Source organism: Aulostomus chinensis, chromosome 13 (assembly GCF_037954235.1).
Source record: "Aulostomus chinensis isolate RoL2024-O1b breed Wild chromosome 13, RoL_Achi_v1.0, whole genome shotgun sequence".
Taxonomy (NCBI): domain Eukaryota; kingdom Metazoa; phylum Chordata; class Actinopteri; order Syngnathiformes; family Aulostomidae; genus Aulostomus; species Aulostomus chinensis.
In genome coordinates this window covers 10531772-10558683 of record NC_141332.1, presented here as the reverse complement: position 1 = coordinate 10558683, position 26912 = coordinate 10531772, and the positions used below count along the sequence as shown (strand labels likewise).

The 26912-nt window shown below is 43.1% G+C and overlaps 2 protein-coding genes across 4 annotated transcripts; both read right to left on the bottom strand.

Moving 5' to 3' along the window:
- Nucleotides 1-1184: 1184 nt before the first annotated feature.
- adam19b (ADAM metallopeptidase domain 19b) lies at nucleotides 1185-20101 on the bottom strand. The gene is made up of 23 exons (XM_086223121.1): nucleotides 18981-20101; nucleotides 18703-18806; nucleotides 18511-18581; nucleotides 11881-11959; nucleotides 11612-11688; nucleotides 9337-9532; nucleotides 9190-9255; nucleotides 8954-9025; nucleotides 8698-8864; nucleotides 8475-8559; nucleotides 7776-7915; nucleotides 7386-7563; nucleotides 7224-7313; nucleotides 6932-7127; nucleotides 5647-5755; nucleotides 5308-5524; nucleotides 5063-5140; nucleotides 4495-4603; nucleotides 4288-4417; nucleotides 3033-3135; nucleotides 2608-2949; nucleotides 2426-2520; nucleotides 1185-2353 (listed from the first exon to the last, which is right to left on the bottom strand). The coding sequence occupies exons 1-23, from the start codon at nucleotides 19087-19089 to the stop codon at nucleotides 2314-2316; spliced, it is 2853 nt and encodes a 950-aa protein (XP_086079247.1). The 5' UTR covers nucleotides 19090-20101; the 3' UTR covers nucleotides 1185-2313.
- A 30-nt stretch (nucleotides 20102-20131) lies between these two features.
- Nucleotides 20132-26583, bottom strand: thg1l (tRNA-histidine guanylyltransferase 1-like). Of its 3 annotated transcripts, none has more exons than XM_086223117.1 (6): nucleotides 26030-26583; nucleotides 25767-25943; nucleotides 25514-25683; nucleotides 25344-25432; nucleotides 23903-24010; nucleotides 20132-21648 (listed from the first exon to the last, which is right to left on the bottom strand). In XM_086223117.1, the coding sequence occupies exons 1-6, from the start codon at nucleotides 26209-26211 to the stop codon at nucleotides 21490-21492; spliced, it is 885 nt and encodes a 294-aa protein (XP_086079243.1). In that variant the 5' UTR covers nucleotides 26212-26583; the 3' UTR covers nucleotides 20132-21489. The 3 variants fall into 3 exon arrangements, with proteins under 3 accessions (XP_086079243.1, XP_086079246.1, XP_086079244.1); XM_086223120.1 differs by having other exon boundaries at nucleotides 20132-21651; nucleotides 26030-26148; XM_086223118.1 differs by having other exon boundaries at nucleotides 21482-21648; nucleotides 23868-24010.
- Between the last annotated feature and the right edge of the window lie 329 nt (nucleotides 26584-26912).

Below are 26912 nucleotides of genomic sequence, written 5' to 3'. Positions count from 1 at the left end.
CACAGTCACAGTTACCTTCGCCTCCCTTTAGTCCTGGATGATCACCTGGCTCTTAAGTCCACAGAGTCGAGTGAAGGTGTGTGTGTGTGTGTGTGTGTGTGTGTGTGTGTGTGTGTGTGTGTGTGTGTGTGTGTGTGTGTGTGTGTGTGGTTGTTTTTGTGTCGGAGGAAGGTTGGTTCAGGGGGTCTGGCCCTGGTATTTAGCAGTCTTTTGATTAGAATAAATCAGAGAGCTTTCATCTCTGTAAAGGATGTGGAGACCTAAAGGGCAGGCACCTGTCAACATTTCTGGCCCTTCTAAGAGAGGTGCCCTTTAAACCTATAGCTGCTGTATCGATCCCAACTGATTGCTCACAAAGGACACAGATGTGACGTCTATTTCCGTTGTTCCTACAATGATCACATACTGAGGAGCAGTATGAACTCAGAACTCAGTCTAAACGCCTCTGTTAATAACAATGACCCCCCCCCCCCCTTCTCATATGGGGCCATGGATTTGAGCTAACTGGCTGATTTTGGACTGATTGCTCACACAGGGTTTTCACTTGGAATTCCTACTGATTCACAATGATTTGACACTGGTTTCGTACTCATCCACGACAGATTCATTACTGGACATATTCCACGCGTGTTTCAAATTGATTTAACACATACTCAGCTGTGCTGAGTGCGAAGAGATCTGGGACTTATTTGAAACTTTTTCCAAGTTACTTCCACACTTTATTGCCAGATACTACACCATGAATCAGACTGACTGACTCATTGGTTCATTTCACACTGATTTTAGGCTACTTTAAGAGTGATATCAGTCAAATTAAAATGATTCATTTTACACTGATTCTATGCCAAATTTATGTGCATTTCAAATTCAAAAATGACTGACTTAATGCTAATTTCTCAGTTTTCAAAGGCTTTCCAGTTTTTTCACGCTGTTTATGGTTCGTTGGAAACCACCATGAACTCAGTATGAAAGCGATCAGTGACATAACTTTTTATCGAAAACTCATTTCATCAGCGCGGTGATCGAACATCTAACCGATACGAGTCACAGTCAGATTTAACAGCAGCTCCCCAGAATTCAGAGGTCATTGTACATTTGTGCATTTCATAATTACTGCTGGCAACCTTTTCTTTTTTTCTTTTTCTTAAATCAGTCATATGTTATTAAACAAATACTGAGTTAAAGCTTTCTTTTAGGCTTTGGTATGAAGAGCACATACAATTAGAAAAAAAAAAACCCCAACAAGTTGAAATGTAATTTAATTTTATATCTTTATTTGAATTCCAGTTGAAGACTCCACGTTGCACAGTGCCTGAGATTGCATAGGTGTGATGAGATTAAAGATAAAACACGGCAGCTGCTTTTCAATAACACCGATAAAACCAGAGGGTTCTCCCAGTAGTCACATTACAAATGGACCACAGGGTCTTTACAGTACCTTAAAATGTCGTTTCACTGATGCATGGCCTCCAGTAAAATTTCAACATTTGTCTGTAAATGAAATCCACGGTGCAGTTAAATTAAATTGTTTATAATATGACGGGATGTGACTGACTTAGTGATTGTCAGTGAAGAAGTAAAAAAAAAAAAAAAAAAGTTCAGGTGGTGAATAATTTTTATGGAGGGTAAAAAAGCTCCCTGCCCATGGATTTGAGAGGAGACTCCTGAATGGGGATTTGAAACATGTAATCCTAGAATATAAAGTGAGTGAAAGAGAGAGATAGACAGAGAGAGAGAAAGAGAGAGAGAAAGAGTGATAAAAAAGTGCACGATAAAAAAAAATCATTTAAAAAAAAGTTCTGCTACATTAAGACAAGTGTCTCCCATCATATAATTTCAGCATGCACGTAAGGTTTTCACTGGTCCCTTTTTGTCCAGTCTAACTCCCATTACAGTTATTATTACAATTCACAAATAAGAAGCATACACACTTCGCTATTGGCATCTTTTCTTAATATAAGATATTCCTTTACAGCTGATGCTCTTTAAGAGGCACCATGTTTAGTAGATAGACTACACTGTAAACATTTGTTGTTTTGTGAATAAATATTCAATTTCATATTCCCTTCAACATTTGGGACAATAATGGCTATTTCAAGTGGAAAAGGCAGATACACAGGGCTGATTTAAACACTTGGAACTGTGATATGTTCTGCAGTTATAATTCTGCTTCCCTTCATACACAGCGGCGTAAATATACTGTAATTCACAGGCCCAGTGTGTCAACTATCCTCCCGGATCCCACAGTGCTGCTTTTTCTTGGTTAGCTGCTGTATTTATAAAGAAAGTTGGAGGCAAGCCATTCTCTGATGGTCACGGTCCCTGACATCTTCCTGAGCTCTTAGTTGAGGATCTGAAAGAAAAGAAAAGAAAAGAAATCAAAGAGAAGTTTGCATAGAAGCAAGTAAATGTAACTATTACATACCTGTTTGGCTTCTTCTGTCCAGCAGATGGAGCCAAAGCAGCTTTTCCTTTCAGCAGGGCGTTAGTGCAGACCAGGCCTTTAGTTTGTTGGTGTTCCTAAACAATAGTCACAGGAAAATCTTCTCACATGCATTTCATAAACTAAATGCCAATATAAATACTTATTAAAAAAAAAAAAACTACCACTGGTGGTCTGCTGACAGGACAAGGTGGTGGAGGTCTGCTCGGGGGGTCTGGACGGCTTTTAGGTGCTGGTGAAGACAGTGAGTGGGATTTGGAGTTCAGAGGGGACACGGGTAAAGGTCCCGAAGGTGGTGCAGGTGCCTGGTTTTGTCTCTGCTCGGTCAGCTGTGCAGATTTAAAAGGAGCGCCGGTGTGAGGTGAAGTTCGGGTCTGAGGGATTGCCTCAGGCTGGATCTGCTCAGCAGCATAGGCAGGTATGGGAGGGGGCTTCACAGCTGGACGCACAATAGAATGCCTAGACCGAGTTGAGCAAGACGGGCTCGGACGAGGAGAGGACCTCCCCTGTGAAGGAACCATCACAATATTCTATAACATGTGACATTAATGTCACCAGGTTCCTGCAGTACAAGAGTGTGATTCTTTACCAGATGGTCTGATTCCTGTTTCTTCAGCAAGAATGTTGGGTTGGCATGACCATTCACCTGACTGCTGGCATGCAGAGGCTTGGCTTCCACCGTGACAGAACAGCTGAGGGTTAAACACGGACACAAACAAGAGCACAGAGCCATTATTTAGACGAATACACAACACAGACAAAGCTTCTGTCATCTTGCGTTGAGTAAATAGGCTCTGTATTATAGCACTTTAATTTTATAGCACTTTAAGGAGCAGCGTGGTAGTTTTTGGCAGAAATAAAATATAAAATTCAAACCGTGTTGCAATTTGTTGTATAATCACTTAAAATAAGAATTGTTGTGTTTCTGTTTGCTCAAAAGAGCCTTTATACTCTTCAACACAGGGAGCGGGGAGCTTACATTTAGCCGAGAACAGACAAATCAACATCTTTGCATTTGCCACTTGTTTATATTTTACTTAAAGTAACTGATTTAATCTGTTTAAGTTAGTCGAGAGTAGAGTTCTTTTCACTCAAATAAGTCTAATGCTGAATACATTTGCACAGCTGTCTTATGTTTAGACGAGCTGATCAGTGAAACTGGCGTCTGACCATCATTCTGCAGCAGAATTTGAGGTCACGCAGGCTGAGTCACAAAAACAAAGATGGAGAGCACAGATGGAGATCCGAGCTGTATCCTCAATACAGAAGTCTTGAAGGTGGTTATTCACTGGGGCAGCATAGGTACCTACCTGAGCTGCATGGGCCCTGAGCCCCTAGAGACCACAGCTTGAGTCGACATGGTGATCAGAGGCAGACATATCGTGGACCCGTGCCTAACATCCCGGACCTTATTCACCCCAAACCAAGATGATTTGCCGGACTGAGGCTTGCTCTGGACAAATATCCTTATTCTGGATGCTACATAAGGCTTCAAATTTCAGATATTAGAGGACCATTTAAAGTCAGAAGAAGCGCTGCTCATCACTGACTCATACAGCAATTCTTGTTACTTCTCCATGGAAACCATGGCCTTGAATCCGCAGTTTGGAGAATTGCACCAGCTGGCTCTATTTTGCTTGTTGTTTGGCAAACTGACATGAGAAAGCGTGTATTAATACAGAAAATAATCTAAGTTTTGCTGTGCTTAAAGGTCCGAATTTGAAAAAAATGTGTATCAAGTGTGAAGTGAAGCTAAAGGTGAGGTGAGGGCCTGCAATCTCCTACTTAGCTGCTAAATAGCACTTGACCTACAGCACTGGACATTAACACCTCTGCAGTATTACCTGGGTACTGGAGGTGAAGCAGAAGTTTTCAGTGGGCGGAGCTTATGTCTGTAACAGCACCACAGTCCAACAGCAGCCAAACCCACCAACAGAAGCAGAGGGAGGACCAGCAGAACTGGAAGGAGACTGCCTGTTGGATTAGAATGGAGTCAGAAAGGAGGGCAATTCCACATAAATCTTGTGAGTAAGAGGAAGAAAGCGTCTCACTGTGGCTGATAACAGGTCCACTGTCCACACTCCCACCGGACCCCCTCTGGTCACAGAGAGGAGGGGCCCAGCCAGCGTTGCAGTGGCAGTTATGGTTGTTGTTACATAGCTGGTGAGAGAAAAGTACACTTGCAACCAAAAACTATCATAGAATTACTTGTTTGAATAACACTGGTGTACAGGCAACAGATGCACCTCCAGATGAACGTTAGAAGAGTCGAGGTACATTTACCCTTGTACAATTTTAATGTACTTAAGATCGAGTTTTGGGGATCTCTGATTCTTTATGCCTCTATCAGCACCAAGTTTCAGAGGATACATTCTTCTTCACAACACTGATCTGACAGCGAAAGCCACTTTGCATATAAAGATTCATTAGATCCTGCTACATAATGAGTACCTTTCACTGTTGCTGGGGTAATTCTACACTATTTCTTTATTGCTCTGGATACTCGAACCACTGCCAAGGTTACCACCTTTACTTAAAATTGGCCCAGCAGCCAAATTTTTCCCAAAACTTAAAGGAAATCTACCACCCCAGCATCCTTCCTCCGGCATGTAAACCTACCCCGCGTCCACTGCACTTGGCATGGCAGTCATCAGCTCGGAGAAAAGAGGCATTGCGGCATTCGCCGTTAAAGCAAATCTGAAGGAGTGTTGGAGAAATTGTACGAGAGTTAGCAAAATTTTAAAAAACAAAAAAACAAAAAACAAACAGCCATCAAATTTGGCTATATGGTGGGATAAAGAGATATAAAATCTTTCATCTTTCAAGACAGCAATTCAACTTTGTATATCTTAAATGAGTCTCACTGAATCATCGCCACACTTGGTGCCCGTCATGACGAGGCCTGGGTCCAGAGTGTCCCCCTGCACCTCCTCGTCCCCCTGCCCAGGCTTGTACACGTGAGTTCCCATGCACAGAACCCTCTTGTTGCCCATGATGACTGTGGTCTCGATGCGAGCCGCGTTGTTCTCAATAGGCTGAGAAGCTGAAGTCAAACACTGGATTTTCCCACATTTAGCATCTCTGGTGTAAATTGAAAAACAAAAAACATCATCATCAGTTTGTTGGAATTTCAACTGCAGTTCTTCAACTGATGGAGAAGTAAAATCAACCACCCAAAGTGCTGCTGACCCTTCTGTTCTCACCTGTCCTTACAGCTCCTGTATTTCCCAAACAGATCTTTGCCACAGTTCCCATACATGTCCCCAGCTTTGTTGACCTCCTTAAAACACAGGTCTGGGGCTTGACGGCCATCTGCCAAAACACACACACACACACACACACACACACACACACACACACACACACACACACACACACACACACACACACACACACACACACACACACACACACACACACACACAAAAACAATAACACACAATGAAGGCACAGTGCGTTCTGAGACCACCTGATGGAGAGCAGATGGCATCCCTCACTGTTCTGTGCGGCTCCTGTGGTACTACAAAGCCTCTCCAGGATTCTCCTTCTCAATGTGAATATGGAAACCATCCAATAATAATCCCTAAAGCTCCACCCACAAGGACAAGGACTCATCTCTAACTCAGTATGCTGCGACAGCACAGGATGTTCAATTGCTTTACACGCAAGATTCAAAATTGTCGCCACGCGTAATGAGACAAAAGCAACTTTTTGGGGTGAAGTCTTGCTCTCTCACATTTGTCCTATACTGACCCACAAAAACCCAAACCATTCAATACATAAAGCAATTTGCACTCGTCAACCAGAATTTTTGGGGTGCATGCTGCAACATAAGTTAAAGTAGGTTGGTTGTGCCTGCTTTGCGCGTAGCTCGTTCACCTGGATGACTCCGCCCTCGTTGTGAAAGTGCAGAGAAGAGTACAAACACTAGAGACCTACATGACAGCAATAACAACTTTGTTTATTTATTATTTTCAGCTCAGTCTAGCAGTATCTTTTTTTTCATGTCATTTGTTCTTCTGCATGTGAAAAAAAAAAAAAATCGAACTGAAACCAAAACCGTACCTCAAAAAATATGCAATACCAAAAATCATCCAAAAATAAAATATTGCTCACAAAAAGCTGAATTCCATTCAGAAAAGATCAGGCCTTACATCCCACCTCCTGAAAGCTCATTTAGACTGAGGAATGAAAACGTTCTGCTCAGTCAAACCTTGTGAGACTAAATCTTTTAATGAAAATACATAAATATGTACTCCATAAAACCACAAGAAGGGTCTGATGTAATGCTGCCAGCTGAGGATGACAGCTTCTTACAAAGGGGAAGTTACAAATCTATAACCGCAGCATGTGGCTGTGGATGTGCAATTTCTACTATCTCGCTTTACACAACAGAAAAACATTTCATCCATGCAGTAGAATCATAAAGTGAATTGTGAATTTCTGTGGGATGTATGACAAATAGAGGTTGTATTCAACTTCACCCACCTCGTCCCCAGAGAGAGCGACATTGCTGCTCCAAGGTGAGACACATGCCGGTGTAACAGTAGGCCTGCCCCCCTGCACACGCCGTACCATCCACCAAATAGAAGTTAGCAGGACAAGACTCCGCCTTCCCATCGCAGTACTCTGGTAGGTCACACGGCCCAGAGGAAGCACGGCAAAGGACACCCGGGCTCTTCAGCTTGACAGTGAGAGATGAAGAGGAGATTAGACATTATAGCACTAAAGGATTTTCCTGAGGTCTTCTGTCCTCCCAGGCAGTGTTCTTGATTTGTACCTTGCAGTCATGACAGCAGACGCCGTGGGCACACTCGGCTCCAGCCTTTAAAGTGCAGTTGTTGGCATTACAGCAGGGACTGGTACAGTCCTGCACAAAGAAGGCATCGTCAGTCCTGGAAGCAACATTCAGACAAACATGCACCTACACAAACACACCCACCCCCTCCTCTCCGCAGTCACACTCCTCTCCGTCCTCCAGGTAGCCGTTGCCGCAGCGCTGACCTCCATACATGGCTCTGGTGTTGGGTAGATTGAAGAGACACTTCCCTCCTCCGGAACTCAGGTAGCTCTTCAGCTCCTTCATATTACAAGAGTTAAACACCCGGGGAAATGGGTGTCTGGAGACAGACAGAGAATTTGAATGAATAAATGTTTTTTTCCATTCAAAGACAAGTTCAAAAATGTTTTAAAGTGAACTTTATATCTAATATTGTCTATGATCTAGCACTTTGAAAGTAGGAGATCATCAACAAAGGTCAAAGGTGTGTGTGTGTGTGTGTGTGTGTGTGTGTGTGTGTGTGTGTGTGTGTGTGTGTGTGTATGTGTATACCCTGTAGCAGCCGCCATGATGCAGCCCCCATCATCAGGTTGGGCCTGGCAGCAGCCTGCACTATCATGACTCATACCGAAGTTGTGGCCCATCTCGTGCGCCATGGTGGCAGCAACACCAACAGCTGACTCTGAGTGGTCCTATTGAAGACGAGAGTCATAAGACATCGAGAATAAAAAGAAGCTGCGAATCCCAATGATGTTGGAGACAGTGTCATACTGAGATCGATTTACAACCTCACCTGAGAGCCTGCTTTAATTAGTCTTTTTTGCAGGAAAAAAGAATTCATTTATTACATACGTTGCACATTGGGGGCGGCGTGGTTCAAAGGTAGAGTGGCCATCTAGCAATCGAAGGGTTGCTAGTTTAATCCCCACTTTCCACAGTGACCATGTCAAAGTATGTCAAAGTATCTTTGAACAAGATACTGAACCCCTGATTGCTCCTGATGGCCCTGCGCCGGACGGCAATCCATCCACCCTGCCTCTCACCCAATTTCAGCAGGGATAGGCTCCAGCCCCCCCGTGACCCTTCACGGATAATAAGCAGTATAGAAAGTAGATGGATGTTGCACATTGTGCTTATAAATTAAGATGAATTAAGTGTCGTGACATGTGGTTGCAGATATGGACACCCAAATATGGGAAAGAATCATCTACTGTTTTCCTGATGTAAGGATGTGTATTTGTTAAGACTCACTGTGTTTACTCCACCAGACTGGTAGTCAGAGCACATGGCTTTGAGAGGTGCCAAGCCGATGGTGGTGCCCTGGAATGACTTCCCCCTGGAGACACAAATGCCACGGCTGATTAGTTCCAACAACTGGACAGCCGTCTACTGGACTCATCGTCTCACTCGCCAGCGATTAAACCACCAGTTGAGAGGTCAACAGCATAGAACATGTGAGGTGAGAGATACTAACGTGATGAGCTGAGCGTTGTCGTTAGGGAGCGTGCGGAGCTGTTTGCGTCTCCAGGACAGGAATGCTGCAAGGGTGCTGTGGGGGTTGTCGGACACACTGATCAAGTCCTGGCTGGTCCACACCTCCAACCCAATCAGAGCCACGCGGATGTTCAATGACTTATAGTACTGCTCATTCACAGGAAACACAGAAACATTAGGTGTGGCTGATCTGAGAGTGTGTTTGTGGGTTTTTTTCATTTAACATAAGAAGCTACCTTGTCAACCAAGTTAGCTGCTTCAAGTAATTTCAGTTTGGTCTTCTCCAGACTACTCCCATGCTTCTCAAACTGCAAGCCACACAAACCACACAGGAAACAGACACAGACACACCCATGAACTCTACAGATTTATCACATATTAGGAGGAAATAGCTCCCTTGCTACTTTATATGGCATAAATACATATAAATGCACACTGAGAATATGTTATGATCTGGTTCCAGTGTGCTCACCTCAGCCTTGTCAGCCACCAGCAGCAGCTCCACATACTTCATATTCTGACTCAGGTCTCTTCGCTCCTAAAATAGAAGACTTTCTTACAGAATCACTGGGGACAATACTGTTGTGTAAAATTTGTCAAGGATTTAAAATGGGCTTACCCTGTGTAAGGACATCACTCCCTGGATGAAGTCATCAAGCCCCTCCCTCTTCCCCTCGTTGTTATGGTGATGCAGGCATCTACCTCTGGGTAGAAGTAGGCTGTCGGCTCTGAAAAGAGCGTGTTGCTGTGTATCCATGGAAGCAGGAACAGGCTCGATTAAGTAGCTGACACTTGTGTTCAGAGAAATCAGTCCCCTGAGAAAACAAGGCACTGCTAGTGGCTCCATCCAATCAAAGATATCAATGACATCTCAGTGGGTCTATATCTGAAGTTGAGTCCATCCATCCATCCATCCATCCATCCATCCATTTTCCTCTACTTATTACTGTTAAGGGTCGCAGAGGGCTGGACCCTATGCCAGCGGCTACGGGCAAGAGGCGGGGTTCACCCTGGACAGGTCACCAGTCCATCACAGGACCAACACCTACAGACGAACAACCATTCACACTCACAATCACACCTACAGTCAATTTAGAGTATCAATCAGCCTCGTCCCCTCTTGATGTCTTTGGACTGTGGGAGGAAGCTGGAGTACCAGAGAGAACCCACACAGGAACAGGGAGAACATGGAGACTCACACAGAAAGATCCCGCGCCCGAGCCGGGACTCGAACCCGGAACCTAAAGTGGAGAGTATCTTTTAACATTAGATCAAACCTCATCCCCATTACTAATTGTCGAACTAGATGAACCCTATGGTTACTGGTTATGAGTAGAGCAGAGGGACATGTGGTATAGTTTATTTACTGAAGCTGTCTCATGAAGATCAGCTGGGACAGTCAGCAAAACATTGGGATTTGTCACAAAACCCCTCATGAACGCCTAAACACAAACACACATCGGCAGGTCGAACAGCTGCAGAGAACATCTGGAGAGGGCAGACATGAACATATCAGTGTCTCTCTATGCTGATTCTGCAGTTCTCCGGAGATTGGACATTAGAAGGCAGACAAATTCATTTACTCTCCAGATGCAGAGCAATGAACCCAGGAGAAACACGCATATGGCTACAGTTTCTGTCAATGCTACTCGGTTGCTTACATTTCCTCCATAGCAGGAAGTATTGTTGGCTGCACTGGAGTAGAAAACACTCTGCTGCACACAATGAACCAGCTGATGACCTACTAACCTGATGGCCTGCGCAAGACATTCGTCACACAACTGTTGTCTGTCATTTCATCTAATCGACGCTGTTCTGATGACAGGCTGAACAGCTGTGAAGGCTTCAGTTACAGCTACGGATGTCACACCGGTGGTCTGATTATCAGTATCTTGTTAATAGTACTGTGACAGAGTGTTGTCACTACTATTGAATCTGAACCCTGGCAAACAAACCTGTGTGCATGTTTGGTACACCAGGGTGGGCTGACCACGCCCTCCCTTTGCCATGTAGTGTGTCATAAGTGGGATGGTTGAATGTAACAGAGTGCTGTAACTATAGTTGATATCTATCTATTATCTATCAATCTATCAATCTATCTATCTATCTATCTATCTATCTATCTATCTATCTATCTATCCATCTATCTATCTATCTATCTATCTATCTATCTATCTATCTATCTATCTATCTATCTATCTATCTATCTATCTATCTATCTATCTATCTATCTATCTATCTGACATAGTCACAGCTTTTAACCTCCTAGTGAGCAGTTGTTATTGAGGAATGATTTAGCACTTTAAATGAGGAGGTCAGTGGAAATCTCAAGAAGTTTTACAGGTGTGATTTTACAGTGGTTGACAAGAAAAGAAGGTTTTTTTGGGGGGAATCTTACATTTTGGGCCTTGCAATCAGGATTGACGGCCTTTTTCTCAGCCTTCTAAATAGTGCAGTTGTACTTAAATAAACTTGATTGGATTAAATGTCAGCTGTTTTTATGTGACAAATGGAGTTTCTGAATAAGCAAACAGTTCCAAATTGCTTTGTGTGCATGTGTAAGACAGGGAAACTACAGCTGTTCAGAGCAGAAAAATGAACAAATATTTAGAAGATGGTTTATTACATTGGCAATAACTCTTGACAACACTTGGTAAATTGCTGTATATCTAGATATTTTATGTTGCTGGCCCGAAATGTGCAACTCAACAGGCGCAGACAATATCTGAGACAGTTAAATTAGCTATTAATGCAGACGCAAATTCAATTAGGCAACTCACAATCATCGTTACTGCCCGTAACGATACAGCTACTTGGAAGTTCCTTTTAAACTTCTTTTGTTTCTTTAGGAGCATGTTTCACTACTGTGACCTTTGGTGGATTATTTTTCTCACCTGATTCCTGAGCATGTGCTGACAGAGACGCTGGAGCCCTCCCAGCCAAGAACCTCCCCGTGGTAGAAACAGTGTCCCTAGAAGACCCAAACGAGCAAGGCAGGATAAACGCAGGCATTCCAAAGTACAAACCTTAATTTTTTACATGCTCTGGGGTTCAAATTCTCATATTTTCCCCCCGTAAATATTTTCAACTGTCTATCTCTTTTCTGTGATCGTTTAAGCTCCTCACTACAGTTTAAGAACATCAAAGTGTCTCCCAGACTCACCGTAGTGACAGGAGACAAGGACTTGCGGCTTCCATCCAGAGTGTACCATATTTCCTGATATCCGGGGGCCAACAGCTGCCTGGGGACAAACAATGCAATTCAAGGCCAGTTTGCTGGAGAATATATTCACCGCCTGATATTCAATGCACTGAAAGAATATGGCAAAGCAATGTATGAAGATTTAGTGTGTAAATGCTGCAGCAGCCCGCCGCTCATAAAACATTCAGTCTGGAAGAGTAAAACCAGACTGGCTCAGAGATGAAGACAGAATAAAGGAGTAGCGTGGGAGTGTTGAAATAAAATCTATGTATCATTTTAGGAGACATCCCTATGACGAGAGTTATGTCCGGACTACATTTATTTATTTCTCTGTATACAACACAGACTGATAAATCACATAACACATGGAGAGACAAATTAATTGCATTGTGGTGAAACATAACATCCTCCCTTTTAGCCTCTATCTCTGAGCACGAGTGATTGAGTGTCTGTGGACTCTGTATCTACCAACCTACTGGCCCAATATTTACATCTCGTCCAGATGTTTGTTTTCTACTCTTCCAACTCCATCCATTCTTCCTGTTTTCATTCATTGTCTGCCTCGCAGCTGTTTTTTTCTAAATCCTATTTTATTTTTCCTCCTCACATCCATCAATCGGGCTGCGAACATGAAAACAAATGATCAAGAAATCTGCAAGCATTTGCTGATGCCGGCGAAAACAGCAGATCTCTCTGAATTCTCGAGTAGACAGATCTTCGTCTTTATATTTGGTGATTTATCACATCTGTGCATGTGTTTCCATAGCAGGAAGCTTGTGTTTTTTTAGGCCAGGGTTATACATCTTAAAATGTGCTTTTATTGCTTTTTCTGCTTTGAGTGAAAGTCAGAGTAGTTACGGAAAACGAATAATGTAATGTTGAGGTATTCATGCAATGCAGCATCACTGGCTCAAAAACCCCAAAATCAGCATCTCGAAAAATCACTTTTACAGTACAAACACAGGAGCGTTGTACATCTTCAGCTTTTATGCCTGACGAATCAGCCTTTTACCTCAAGTGTCAGACCATTGCTTGAAAATGAAGAGGACAAATGAAGGGAAGATGGGGATTTTTCTTTATCCTGCCATCAGATGCCCCGAAGGAGACTAACCACTATTAACAATGGCCGCCTGTTGATGTCATCACCCTTCCAAAAAACAGCTGCTTCATCCTTTGACAGAATACCAGTCTGCGCTGAGAGGGACTGTGCGCGTGCGTGCACGTGCACACACACACACACACACACACACACACACACACACACACACACACACACACACACACACATCCTTGTACTTCTATCTTTGTGAGGACTTTCATTGACGTAATACATTCCCTAGCCCCTCACGCTAAACCTAAACATCTCAACTCACTGCCTGACCCCAACCTTGACCCTAAACCTAACTGGAACCTAATTCAAACCTCGACCCTAAAACCAAGTCTTGACCTTCAAACGGCCCTTTAAAGATGTGAGGACCGGCTAAAATGTCCTCACTCTGTTGGTTAAATACGTATTCTAGTCTCAATATGTAGCATGTACAAGAACACACACACACACACACACACACACACACACACACACACACACACACGCACACACACACAGCAGCCTATGCAAGGACTTCAAAATGGTTTCTCAGTGGTAACAGATCTGGCTAATGATAGCCTGACCGGGGTGACCCTCATCGTGGTGTGACTTGACCTTTTAACCTCATTTATATCAAGTCTTCCTCCAGATCCCCTGCTCCTGTAACTCCCCAAAGATTCCTGCCATGCTCTCCTCCTATGTGTGTAACTTTGTCCACTCAGAGGCAAAATCAATGACCGATTGAGGTTTATTAATGCTACACTTAAAACTATTTAGCATGCCAGCAAGCAGATATGATGTAAACTGTACTGACTTACTATTCCTCAGGATGTGCATCACATAATATTCCATTCATAAAGTTACACAAGTGCTACTTCAACGATGAATTAGTTTATTGATTTTTTTTTTTAAATATTGAATGAGCAGCGGGGCAACATCAAGTCATTTATCATTGAAGCCAAATGTCTGAGGTTTTATTTATTTTATGCATTTATCTGCTACAGAGGTGGAGAAATAAAGCTCTTGTTGCACACCGACAATTCTAGCAGGTTTCTCAGAAAAACCTTTAGTTTTAGGAGGTTATTTACAAAAAAAAAATGCTGTGTGTTTATAGATGATTCAATCAAAATTATTTCTGAATATCAATGGAAACATCAGAAGTATTTTCTACGGCTTTAAAATGCCAGAATCGTACCCAAAATGTTCAATCAAATGCAATTAACCTGAAAGGTTAACTGAACTAAAGCCGTTGATTTGGGGAACGAGAATCCAACGGTGACTCAAACACCATCTTGTTAAACATAATAACAGCTTCTGATCAGTGAAGGGGGGGGGGGGGGCGAAGACCGTGTTTAGACACAAAAGGTTACAAAATGCTCATTTTGACACCCATTTCCAACTTGTGAAACTTCTGGAGCTTAGAACATGGTTGCTTTACCGACAGGTTGTGTTCTTCGGAGTGAAGTCAAACAGTCTCAATGTTGCACCATTAAAACATTCGAAACCCTTCAGTTTAATCATATTCTGCTAAACGCTTCAAGAGCTTTCAAATCAAGACTGTATGAAAAAAACTTGATGTGATAGCCAGAGGGCTCGCCAGAGTTTGGAGACGCTCCAGCGTCCAGACAGATGCTGTGATTGAGGAGTGCGATGTTGGCAGAGAGGCCGAGACAAAGGCTCTGTTCAACTTCGGGGGGTGGGGGGGGTGTAATGCTAATGTACTTGGGAGATAGTGAAAGAGGAGGGGGGTAATGCATTAGGGTCAGTGGGTCGCATTCTCTCATAGTATCAGATGACATCACCGCACATTGGTGAAGGGAGGGAAGCGGCTGATGCAAAGTCAAAGTACCACTCAGCAGTGGTTGATGAAGAGGCTATTATTGCATAGGAAGAGTGATGCTTGTGTGTGTGTGTGTGTGTGTGTGTGTGTGTGTTTGCTCAACACACAGGCTTAAATTAAGACTTCTAAGCAGACGAGACCTGTGAGACGAAACATAGACAAAAGGGAAACAGAGAAGCAAAGGCTTCTCTGCTCTGTGGGCCTGCCTTCTATCAGCTCGCTGCCTTTAGTGTGTCTGTGTGTGGCCACAAACCCTGACCACAGAGGAGCTGTGGGAGGTGTGTATTTGTACTAGAACACTGGGGAATATCAGACTAGGTGAGGGAAGACTGAGATGGACAGTGGGACACACAGGCGAGGACTTCCGTGCCTGCAGGAAGGACACTGAAAAGTGAAGTATCATCCACGATTCCTGCCTGAACCAGATGCATGTAACTCCCACCCAAACTGACCTCATCTGTCTCCACTTTCCTCTTTCCATGACTTGTCTCACCCTAACCCTTCTCCTTAGGTCCATCATTCACTTTCCTACACGTTTCCTCCCCCTCTGCCTGTTTTTACATCCTTCTTCCTGATCTCTGAGTCAGCACACCAGCCCCTGCCTGCCCGCCTGCCTGGCTCTTAACCAAATCAACCATCTACAAGCGCAACGCAGCCTTTCATTAGGATAAAAGCTCCAGCAGACACACACACACACACACACACACACACACACACACACACACACACACACACACACACACACACACACACACACACATGCGGCTGCACACTTCAAACCAAAAAAAGATCCAGCCACACTCACACATTGACAAGCAGGACCAGGGAGGACATAAATGGTTTGAGTCTGGACTGCCGCCATCAGGAGTAGTAATGTCCACGTAGCTTCAGAGCTGTCTTCGTCCAAGCTTCCAGGGCAAACAAGATATGTTAGAATGAAACAAGGGGATGTGGAAAAACTGATGAAGGCGAATACATGGACCATCTCATAGCGAGTTTGGTTTATCTGCTGAGTGTCAGAGGAACGGTTTACAGTGGGCAACAAGGACATGAGGGGGTAGCCAGGATGCAGACACGGTGCTGTGACCTGGGATGCTGCTGCCAGCATTTGCTCTGGCTTCTCTCCAAAAATCTGACATTGAGCTTCGCTTACTATGCTCTCCACCTCAGCCTGCTTCACAGTCTCACATATCTACACACAGCAGGCCAACATGAGACAATCACTACATTGGGTTTGGGATAAGGGAGACCACTCCTGGGGGGCTGGGGTGAGGGGGCAAGCTATAGACTAAATACAGGGTCTACAAATCATCTCTGAATGGTTTAAACACTGAAATAATCTGGGTGAGACTAAACCTTATCACCCTTAAGAGAGACCCCTCCCAGTCTTTGTGTAACCTGTGCATATGACAGTTGTTTTTTCCTTATCTTAATAATACTTGTTGCTTATCAACATGTATTTTATTCCTGCACTACAATGTTACTTTGTCATTCCATATTTTATTTCTTAATGCAAATATTTATTCATGTTTCGCACAAAACGGAACCTTTTTTTTTCATTTCTGTGTTTCAGTTGCTTCATCGTGTTTCCTTGCCTGTGTACAATTTTGGTTCCTGTGTATAAGAGGAACAGCTGAAAGTGTAGCATCAGGGGAGGTGTATCATGGAAAAAGCAGGGTGACCCTGAAAGTGTGAAGTTGGGTGTTTACAGCCCTAATGTGGGTGTTCAATAAAAGGATTCAGATGCAGCTCAATTACCAGCCACAGCCAGAGAGTTGGACATGAGCTTAGATGTTTGAAGTGCTTGTTCCTTAAAAATGAACCAATAAACTCAACCTATCTAAACTAAATCAGAGTTCTGCCGTATTCACTGGATTCCTCTGCTAGAGTTAGAGGAACCTCTCTTTCAACATCTTGAAATAATACTCCGCCCAACTCAGCATGCATAAATAATAGAAAATTTTGTGCTATTTAAAACTTAGTACAATATTTATTTAATGGTGAACATTAAATATTGAGTCCTTCACACTGAACATTCCACTCAATCCACGTTTGAACCATCAGAAGACAGCTTTGTTCAGCTGAAAAAAAAAGACCAAAATAGAAATAAAAGGTTGAGTTTTTACCTAAACACCCCCACTTACAAAAAAAAACAACCTATGAAATGACTGATGCCATATTTGTTAATCACTTCCTAAAACAGGATTTTCAGAAAAACTTGATAGAATTGTTTGCGACAAGGAGATGGCACCAGCTCTAAATGAGACGCCTCTCACTAATGACCATTCATGTTTTTCCCAAGTCAGTCAAACTGTCTGGTTCTATAAATCAAAGATCAACACAAACTTGTCTAGTTTCATTTCTGTCAAACATATAAAACCTGATTATCCGTGGGAGTAACAGGCTGTGAACACAACACTCACGGTGGTTTCCCAGTGAACTGTTTTCTGCTCATCTATCAGACTCCATCAGGGGAGGGAAAGAGATATAATCAGCTCTTTAAGCTGGTAGATGGAGAACCTTGTCTAATGTTCAGTGCTTACAATGTTATTGATCTTATTTTATCTTATCTTTTGTAAAAACAGCCGGCTGCTTTATGAAAATGACATACATGATACGGTCAAGCATCAGGCTGTAAAACCCGAACCTGTTGAAGTGCTTATGTAGAAGCAGAGGTAAGTGTCCCTGTTCACATACTTGTACTGTTTATACAAATATAGGCTGCGTTGGAATCATTGTCATTGTGGGTGGACGTGAACAGCAGGCATGACTGGCAGCACTGAAATGTTCAGCGGCTTCTTGTTGTAGGAAACAGATGTTGCATAAAAAGTTTTCAAAATCTATTTTTCCTGCTTGAGTCGTATTGAATACAAAACTGTATTTCCTCTTTTCTAGATAAAGCCTCATCAGTTATGTTGCGTGGGAAAGCATAGCAACTGTTCATGTTTATTAATTATTTTTTTTCTTTTATCAACAAAAGCACATAGAGTGGTGTAACTGATGATCCTTGCTCAGGGGGACATTAAAGAGCGTGACCACCTGCTGGGAAGTGAGGGCGGGGGGGGGGGGGGGCGGGCAAACCCTCCAGGGGACAGTCAGTCAGACACACCGGAGTCATGCTCTGTTAATGTGTGTGTGTGAGTGAATGAATGACAGGGAAAATGTACATTCACCTCTAATGATCATAAAAGCCTCCCGCAGCACTTGTGTGCTGCTGGCTGTCCTCCAGGAGAAATCAACCTCAGCTCTGCTGTCACATCTCAACATCTCTGGTCCTCACTAACATCCAACCCAGCTCCCCCTGTCCATGAAGGAGACGCTCTGCTTCCTATCGCCATCACTGTTGTTACCAGACAGGAACCGCTCTATCAGATTTCAGGAAGTGCAAAGGCACAATCAAACTTCCTGTTAGGGATCAGGTGTCAACCCTCTGTCCTCCCCAACCCTTCGTCCCCCTCCCCGCTGACCTTATTCACGTGACGTGACAGCGAACATCTGGTCAAATAAATGAGCCAGACAAGACGTCTGCAGACGACGACACCTGGTATGTGACTGAATCAATCACATGCATGCAACTTCTTTTACACATTTGGGCTTGTTGCACTCCTGTAGTCATTCCTTTAAACTGCAGCAGAAGTTGGTAATCCTTTCTTCCATCACTCACTCATTTCTCTCCAGGTGCAGGTTCAGCTCCTGGCCCTCCACTGAGATCACAACTTGAGCCTCGGCTGGATGCTGTACAGAAAACACCAGGGGGAACATTTGGTTACAGCCGCCATGAAAAAAACTCAATATTGAAATGTCTGACATTATTTCTATAAACGCACTGGCCACATGGACAGAGAGACCGGCTTACCTCTGCATAGGTAGACCTGCTGTGTCTGTGAGGATGCACCCAGATGGGATAAGTAATCTCGTATGTCTGCACTTGTTCCAGGATGCTACTCTGTGCGTTTTCTCCTAGAAAATAAAATTGAATTAAATTTAAATAGAGACACAGGAAGGAAGTGATTCGCAGAAAGCTATATATTTATTCTCTAGATGCAATACACTCACGCACATTATAAACTGGATGCAGCTGCTCCAGTACGTACAAAAAACAACAAAAAAAATCAGTCATGCACAGAGACTCACCATCGTGAACAGCGGGATGAGCGCAGCGGAGGATGAGGATGAAGAGGAGGCTCAGACTGAGAGAGGACTGCGCGGCGTCGAGAGGAGGAGGGCGCGCTCCTGGACGCATTCTAACAACACACGGATCCAAATGGGTTTGATCGATACAAACATAAATGTGCTGAAGTCGCCGGGGTGTTTCACAGGAGATGGAGAAAACGCCGCGGGGGAGACATCGCGATAACAATCCGCTACCGCCGGTGCTGCCGCTCTGAATGAGATGTGAGATGCTTGCAGAGCGCTCATCTCTAATCCCTCCCCTTCATCTCTCTCTGTCTCTCTCTCTCTCTCTCATACACACACACACACACACTCACACACACACACACTGGGCATGAGGTGAGGCAAGGCAGGATGTGACGGACGGATTTTAATCATGCATGTCTTTCGACTACTTCTTTTATAGATTTCACAAATATACAGTTTACAAAAGAAAACAAATATAGAAATCCTAACATGTCAGTTTGATTCATTTGTGGCCCCAAGACATAACTTATATAACATTTGGAAAAACGGCCTCACGATGAAAACTGTTCTTAATTTGAGGCCCGAGATGTTGAATTGCTCTCACAATAATTTGTTAATTCATTAGAAATTCATCAAAGCGTGGGAGAAACCAACAATTTTGGAACTTCTAGTCACATTTTTCCCCTTCTGTTGGCTCTGTATTTCCTAGTCCATCCAGTGTAAATATTTTCACTAATTGAAAACAATGACAATTTATGGAATAGTTAAACCATGAATGCATCCCACCGTGGTGTATTTGTGTGATTGTTTGTCTTTCTGGTGTGTTTTTCCCTTCATGGGACAGTCACTGAGCAGGTTGCCTTCATTTGGTTGAAAGAAAAACATCAAAGCAGCAGACAAATCCTCAGTTTTAGATTCTACACTTGAACTTTGAACTAATCAAAGGATGAAGAAATCTCATAAGGTTGTTTTTTTTTAATTAGATGTAATTCCAATTAAGTTGTTTTATATGAAGTAGAATGAGACTTTTTTTATTAACTAAGATCTAGACAAAAATGCTTGGAGAGGCTTTGTTTTTTTGTTGTTGTATGAACTTGTACACACTCTTTGTTTATTTGGACCCCCCCCCCCCCCCAAACCAAAACACACACATACACCCCCCAAAGCAGGATTATGCACAAAACATAGACCAGATGACATCATCAGTTTTTGTTTTTTTGTTGTTTTTGTTTTTTCAGTTCCAAGAGGGTAAAAATTTGCTTCGCTTCAGTGACTGATGACACAGTTAAACTGCTGCATGTTTAAATGAGTCAATGAAAGACCTTCACTTAAAAGAAAAGATAGTTTTAATGTGTGAATGATTGGAGCAGATAAGGAGACGACGTTGAGCTGATCGTTCACGCACAGATGCGGTCATTTTTGGTATTGCTCCTACTGACACCGAGTCAATGAATTATCACTCTTCCAACAATTTGACTGCTATGTTTAAAATTTGCAACGTCCCTTTATATCGACGGCCAGTCTGGACATGACAGGAAGATCAGATTATTTAATTGCGACTGCTATTTCAGTGAGCTTGTCAAGAAATCATTCCGACAAGTTTCAACCAGTGGCCTTGAACGTAAACACACACCGTCTTTAAATAACCCGACCACTTGCCTTCCCATGCCAAACTGTATTCTGCTCGGTGAAGCCACACGCCGACAGTTTAGAGCCTGGCTGTTGCCCAGGTGAGTCGCTGTGACAGCACAGCTGATTTCTGTCATTTGGAAAGAAAATGGTAATACATGAGACTTCTGTATAAAACTCTGATTAGGAGTTGAGTGGTGGTTATTCAAAGGTTCGGTACAGTAGCTTTTAACAAGGTCACCAACCCAAAAATACAGCTGAAATGCTGCCCGGTAACTGAGCCTGCTACAGTAACATACAGTAGGCTTCCAGCAGCCATTCATACTCAGCCGGTCATTTACAAGTGCGATGATAAATATGACACAGAGCACATGTCAGAGGGATAGAGTGTACGCTGGGGTGTGCGAGGTATTCTTAGCACCAGTGAAAGCCCACGGATCTGTTCAGGTCTCAAAATGTGGTCCTGGCAGCCAGACAAGGCCCCCGGTGCTGCCAGAGGTTTGACTTTCTGCATAACTCGGCTCATTTCCACCTCAGAATTGCTTTCTTAGTAAAACCGAGCACTCAGCAGATGTTTACATCAGCTAGAGCAGCAGGAATCCTGACGATGGCGTTCTAAAGGCCGTTCTTGATATCAAATGAAGGCGCCGTTTCAGAAAAGCAACCTTAGGAGAGCCAGCTGCACTAGCTGGACCCGAGAGGAGAAGGCGGATGTACAAATGAATGTGAACACATTTCTACCTGACAGCATCCTTCATCTGTTTCCTTTGACCACCACAGAAGCTTTGACATCTTGGCAGATAAATACATAATGGAGAGATGATGTTCCAGTCAAGAGTCAGGAAATATTCAAGTTTTGTTATCTCTGGAGCTCTTAGCAGTCATCATCCTCCAGAATGTCTGCGTGCTCCTCCCAGAACTGTTCTCCAATGATGTCACATTGATAAGCCTGCACCCGCCTCCTGCTGCGAGTCACGGCTACATCCTTCTCCTCTTCATTTGGTCGTGTCATTCGTTTGGTGACAGTTTCCACCTGCTGGAAAAAATCAAGGAAGAACATTGCTGCAGTTAAATTCAAGAAAAATCTCAAAACAGCTGAACAGACACTCGAGTGGCTGTACGAGGCAAGCTTGACTTTGAGCGTCATCGCGATGCTAACATGCTAACAATAGCGTTTGTGATGCTCGTCAAATCCAGCATCTTGGCAACTGAGGTTTATGCCATAAACCAAAGTTTGGAACAAATTTACATTTTGGCCTGATGGTGACAGTGACATTTGATAAAACGTCACATCATGAATGTTGTCTTGTGAATGTCTGTATCCAGATTTGGTGGCAATTCACCAAACAGCTGCTTCAACCTCATGGTGGCGCTAGAAGGCGACTCTGGACCGTACCGTCGGAGAACCGCAGCAGGACAAGTGAACTGGAAAAAAAGGATGATGAAGAATTTTGATGTCCTGCCCTGATACAGTTTATCCATGGACAGCTGTGACTGAAATCCACAGTGGATTCAACAATTATTTTGAGTCAACGGCCTATTCTTTATTTGTCATCTACTCTCTGGAGGAGACTGAGCCTGTCTATTCTCTCCCAGCCTCAGTCCTCCTGGTTCCATCGAGCAGCTGCCGCAAAACGACGCTCCGCTGCAATCAATGAAGCTGCATGACAGCGTCACGTGTGTATGACACGTATACAGTATAAATATATGTACCTGAGGTGTGTGTGCAGTCCTGTTCATGCAGAAATTAGTCATTAAATGTTACTAGTCACCATAATTAAACTTGAGAAAAATGACGAGTGTATTGGGGCTTTGAGAGAATATAATGTTAACATGAATAAGATCTGACAGTTTGACGGCAGAATTTATTTTGGTGTGACATCGGGTGTGAAGCAGAGGAGCACATCAGGGCTACGAGGAGGAGACCTAACATCTGTCATTAGGAACTAATGCAAGACGGGAACTATTTACCAACAGTGACGTTTATGCTTCCAAATAAACCCGCAATCACATTAGGCTGATGTGTGACATCACTCACAATAAACTAAGAGGAAATGCATTGATCAAGACATGCCAGTTTAAAGGGAAGCAAGAGGTCAGTTGCTCGGTCGCAAACCGTTGAGAAAGTGGCGATGATATGACGTGACTTACGTCATAATAAATGAATGATAGAACTAATGCAACTCAATCAGGCATCAAACGTGTGTGCACGCGTGTGTGCATAAGTGTGTCAGTGTCTCTGCTTGTCCAGACAAAAACACAAACCCAGAGTTTTACAAGTCAAAACAGGGCAGGCGTCTGTTTTAAATGATCACATGGCAAAAGCGACACGTCTTCAAAACAGCGGCGGGCAGGACGACGAGCCTTCGAATGCAGAACAAGTGAACAGAAATACCATGAAAACTGATACTTCAGTCCCCCATCGATGCCTGAATTCTGAAAAGGTGACGGTGCTGCTCCCCCCCCCCCCCCCCCCCCCCCCCCCACCCCCCGTGGTTCACTGTCTCTTGTCACACCATGCGATTCCTAAAGATTCCAGAGACGCGGAGAGATGAAGACTGGCTGTCAAGGCTTCTCACCTCCCTGTCAAGGGTTCTGGAGTTGGATGAAGACTGAACTATCCTAGCTGATATCTGTCAAACCAGCAGGAACAAGCCTGCTGTAGAGTAAAGTGATGACAGAAGCATCAGAGGGCAAATGCCACCGTCCACTTGAACACACTGGTTAGTGAAAAAGGAGAAATCTCTCCAGGAGAAGCAGTCCTGGTGGAGGTGAGTGAAGCGAAGGAGCACTTAACTTTTATTCCTCCACTCCGGCAGAAGTCGTTATAATCCGTCTCATTCCTGTTGATCTAATATCGCGACCATGTCAAGCAGGGATTTTTTTTTTTTGACTCAAATGTCCAACGGGACTTAAGGATGAAGTGAGGAGAAATTGGTGGTCAAAAGTTAAAGGTCAAGGTCACTGTACAAGACATTTCTCCAACTCTTGTAATCTCAATATCTCAAAAATGCATTGAGGAGATTTCTTCAAATTTTAGCACAAATGAGACGATGGATGAACTGAAAAACGGAGGTCAAAGTTCAAGGTCAACGTCACCTCACATGAGCACAACATCCCTGGAACACCTCGACAGAATTTCTTCAGATTTCGCTTTAATGTCTCCTGGGATGCTTTTAGGAAATGCCTTCAACTTTGTCACCTGACTTCTCCACAATGAGGCATTTCTAGTTGAAAGAACGAGCGCGTGACCTTGAGTTCTCCGTGATGACGGCCGAGCAGCTCACCTTCTCCCAGATGAGAGTGGTGCCTTTCCTGTGCAGGGCCGATTCATAGTTGTAGTTGATGTCAAACTCTGAGAATAGGATCTCGTTTTTGTCAGCAGCTAAAGTTCCCTGCAGGAGAAACACAACACAGTAGGCACATATCTGCATGAGAAGAGACACATCTTCACCCCACACGCTGTTTCTTTCAGTGCCGCTTGGGAAATGTGCTTTATTTGTTCACATGGGAGGCAAATGTTTTCACAATGATGTTTGATGGACTGCGAGGCAAAAATGATCAGCTGTCATCACATCATCCAACTTTCCTTCCTAACATCCTTCCAGACAACAGCTGGTTCAGTCAGAGGCCTCACATTGTGACACTGCATGAGGAGATGCTGCACCCTGTGTTCAGTTAGAGGTATTACACCTCGTACAGCTAAGCGGTACAAAGCGTGTGTAGTAATTGTAAATCTCTAATTCATTGATGGTGTGTATTACTCAGCAGTCTATTGCTTTTTAAGATCTTTAAGATCACTTTTATTATTATTTTATTTTATTATTAAACAGTTATTGGTTTGGTCTTACAAAATGTCAAAAATGGTATCTAAACTCCATGAAAAACTCAGGCACTCTCAGTGGACAGGTAGTTGTGAACTTCTTTGTAAATTCCTCAACTCTCATTTTTAGAGCGTCAGAATTCTTCAAATAACTTTTGTTGACTGCTTCTTCCGTTCACCCAGCATTTACGGCTTTTTTATCTGGAAAAGTGCAAGCGGTTTCAATTTTTCATTACAAATAACAACAATCCATCAAGCCTCGCCAGACAATATCACTTCCTGAAATTCTTTCTGTTTTATTTTGCCAAAATTGTTCATTTGGAATGATTTTAAATAGAAAAAGCATTACATTTTTATATTTTGAAGTTGTACCTAGAAGGAGTTTGATCTTCTTACTTTGTTAATTTTGAAATCAAACAAATTAAGTGGCATGTTAATGAACTAACCGCTATTGCGGATGAATATCAAAAATTGGTGACTGTACACTTTAAGAAAACATGACATACCAAATCTTATCAGAAGCAGAATTTAAGTTTGAATAAGAATCATCAGGCAGTCATTCTCAACTATCCCTACTGTACAGGGTCTCAGGGAGCTGGAGCCAGACAGGATACAGGTACATCCAGGTCTGACAAGATAGAGACAAACTTCTCTCACATGGAGAACATCCCTCTTGATTGAGGAGAAATACTGGTTTGATTGATAAGAGTTTACAAATTTGGATGTTAATGTGTTTGGGATGAGATTAGAAGACAATCAAGGATCAACTGGCTGATGTCCCTCTGGATGCAATGCACAGTGGGGTGCAAATGAATGAAAATGTTGATATAATCTCTATAAACGAATCTCCTCATTGTCCACCATCGTTTGTGTGATATATTACAGACAAATGAAGTCGCAATCACCTTCAAGCGATCCTCCGCCTCCTTGGAACTGAGTCCTCCCTTTTGTATTAACGTCCAAAACACTGTGTTGTACAAATTATTGATGTGACCTGAAAGCGGCGACAACATCATCAGAGAGGTCAGACGAACTCATCTGGAGGTCAGATTTATTCAACTGTTGTCATACTCACAGTCTGCTTGCCTCCAGCTCAGGTAGTCTTTAAGGTTGCGGTTGCTAGGATACAGGACAGCACGTCCATCAAAGCCTGGGGGGTACAATAGGGGCTGCTCCCCAAAAAACTCCTTCCAGTAAAAGACATATGAGGAGGAGAACTGGGAGGTCACGTGGGTCATGAGCTTGCTGTCAGGAGGAAAACAAAGTCAAACACACAAAAAGCGATGACTAACAAGTACAAGTACAAGTCAAAGGTGGCGCATCAGTACCTGGCTCTCCTCTTGAACCAGGTGGAGGTCTTCTTGAAAACAAAACTGAACTCATCACTCTGACCATAGGCGATGATAATATCCTCCAGATTCTCCATTACCGAATGGGCACTTCGGGCCATCAGCCCCAGGGCTCTGTTGTCATTGGGCTTGCTGAACTTGTGCTGCTCCGCAAACCTGAAATCAAATGCAAACAATTACAGCTCACCTGTAACATTTATAACCACTAATGTCTTCCCAAAAAGCACACAAAGGAAACTCACTTGTGGAAGTTGCGTCCATCCAGTCTAACTACTATGTAGCAGTTCCTCAGACAGGTGTCGTCTATTTCAAAGTTGCGAACGTACTCATACTTGCTCTTGGCCATGTTATTAGAGCAGGTAAACTGACGGGAAACACAAGACCTGACAGCTCCACTCACCCTCCAATACTTTATATTAATCATAAAGGGGCTCCACGAGTGAAAAACACACAGCTGTTTATCCAACAAAATTAAGCTAAACTTGAGTAAACATCGATCCAACCAAAGCGATTCTACCGACTATAGATACTCCTGATACTGTACCCAACTTTTATCTGACTAACTAGCTAATGTCAAGTAAACGTCACTCCGTAATGATGCTAGTCGTCATGAACTACAATGATTAGCAAGAGCTAACATTACTCTACGGAGACCCATTCAAACGCTGTCTTGCTGTTCGAGTAAATAATTAAATCAGTATTAAATGTAGGATTACATGAAACTATTTGAACACTTGAATAATAAACTGTCACTCAACAAAAACGTCATCTTCCACACGCTGGTTTGTGTATGTTCCGTCACTAATTTCTGTTGTAGTGGTAACACATGCGGTACTACCAAAGGTTCCGGAGTACAAATTAGAACATAAAGTAATACATTAAGAATGACAGTGCTGATAATTTAAATACACATATTCTTGTTATATATTTATTTCTCTCTTGAATTTAAAAAAATAATTATTCTGAATTGATTTACTGTTGTACTCCTCGACACGGACAAACTTCCTGACAGCAGTCACATTTCACCACTATAGCAATTTTCTGTATTTTGCGCCCTCCTGTGGTGAAAAAAGAGGATGCAACTTAGGATTGTTTGGAGATATATTGTCGTTCCGCATGGATATT

Bases quoted from the DNA above. Each gene is read 5' to 3' on its own strand.
- adam19b (XM_086223121.1), bottom strand. From the start codon at position 19,089: ATGCGTCCAGGAGCGCGCCCTCCTCCTCTCGACGCCGCGCAGTCCTCT. The intron at 8,865-8,953 runs GTAGCTTCTTAT...GTGAATGAGCAG, and splicing joins CAGCTAACTTGGTTGACAAG to TACTATAAGTCATTGAACAT. The intron at 8,560-8,697 runs GTTAGTATCTCT...TTGTGTCTCCAG, and splicing joins GACAACGCTCAGCTCATCAC to GGGGAAGTCATTCCAGGGCA.
- thg1l (XM_086223117.1), bottom strand. From the start codon at position 26,211: ATGATTAATATAAAGTATTGGAGGGTGAGTGGAGCTGTCAGGTCTTGT. The intron at 25,684-25,766 runs GTACTGATGCGC...TCCTCCTGACAG, and splicing joins TGGTTCAAGAGGAGAGCCAG to CAAGCTCATGACCCACGTGA. The intron at 25,433-25,513 runs GTGAGTATGACA...CGCCGCTTTCAG, and splicing joins GAGCTGGAGGCAAGCAGACT to GTCACATCAATAATTTGTAC.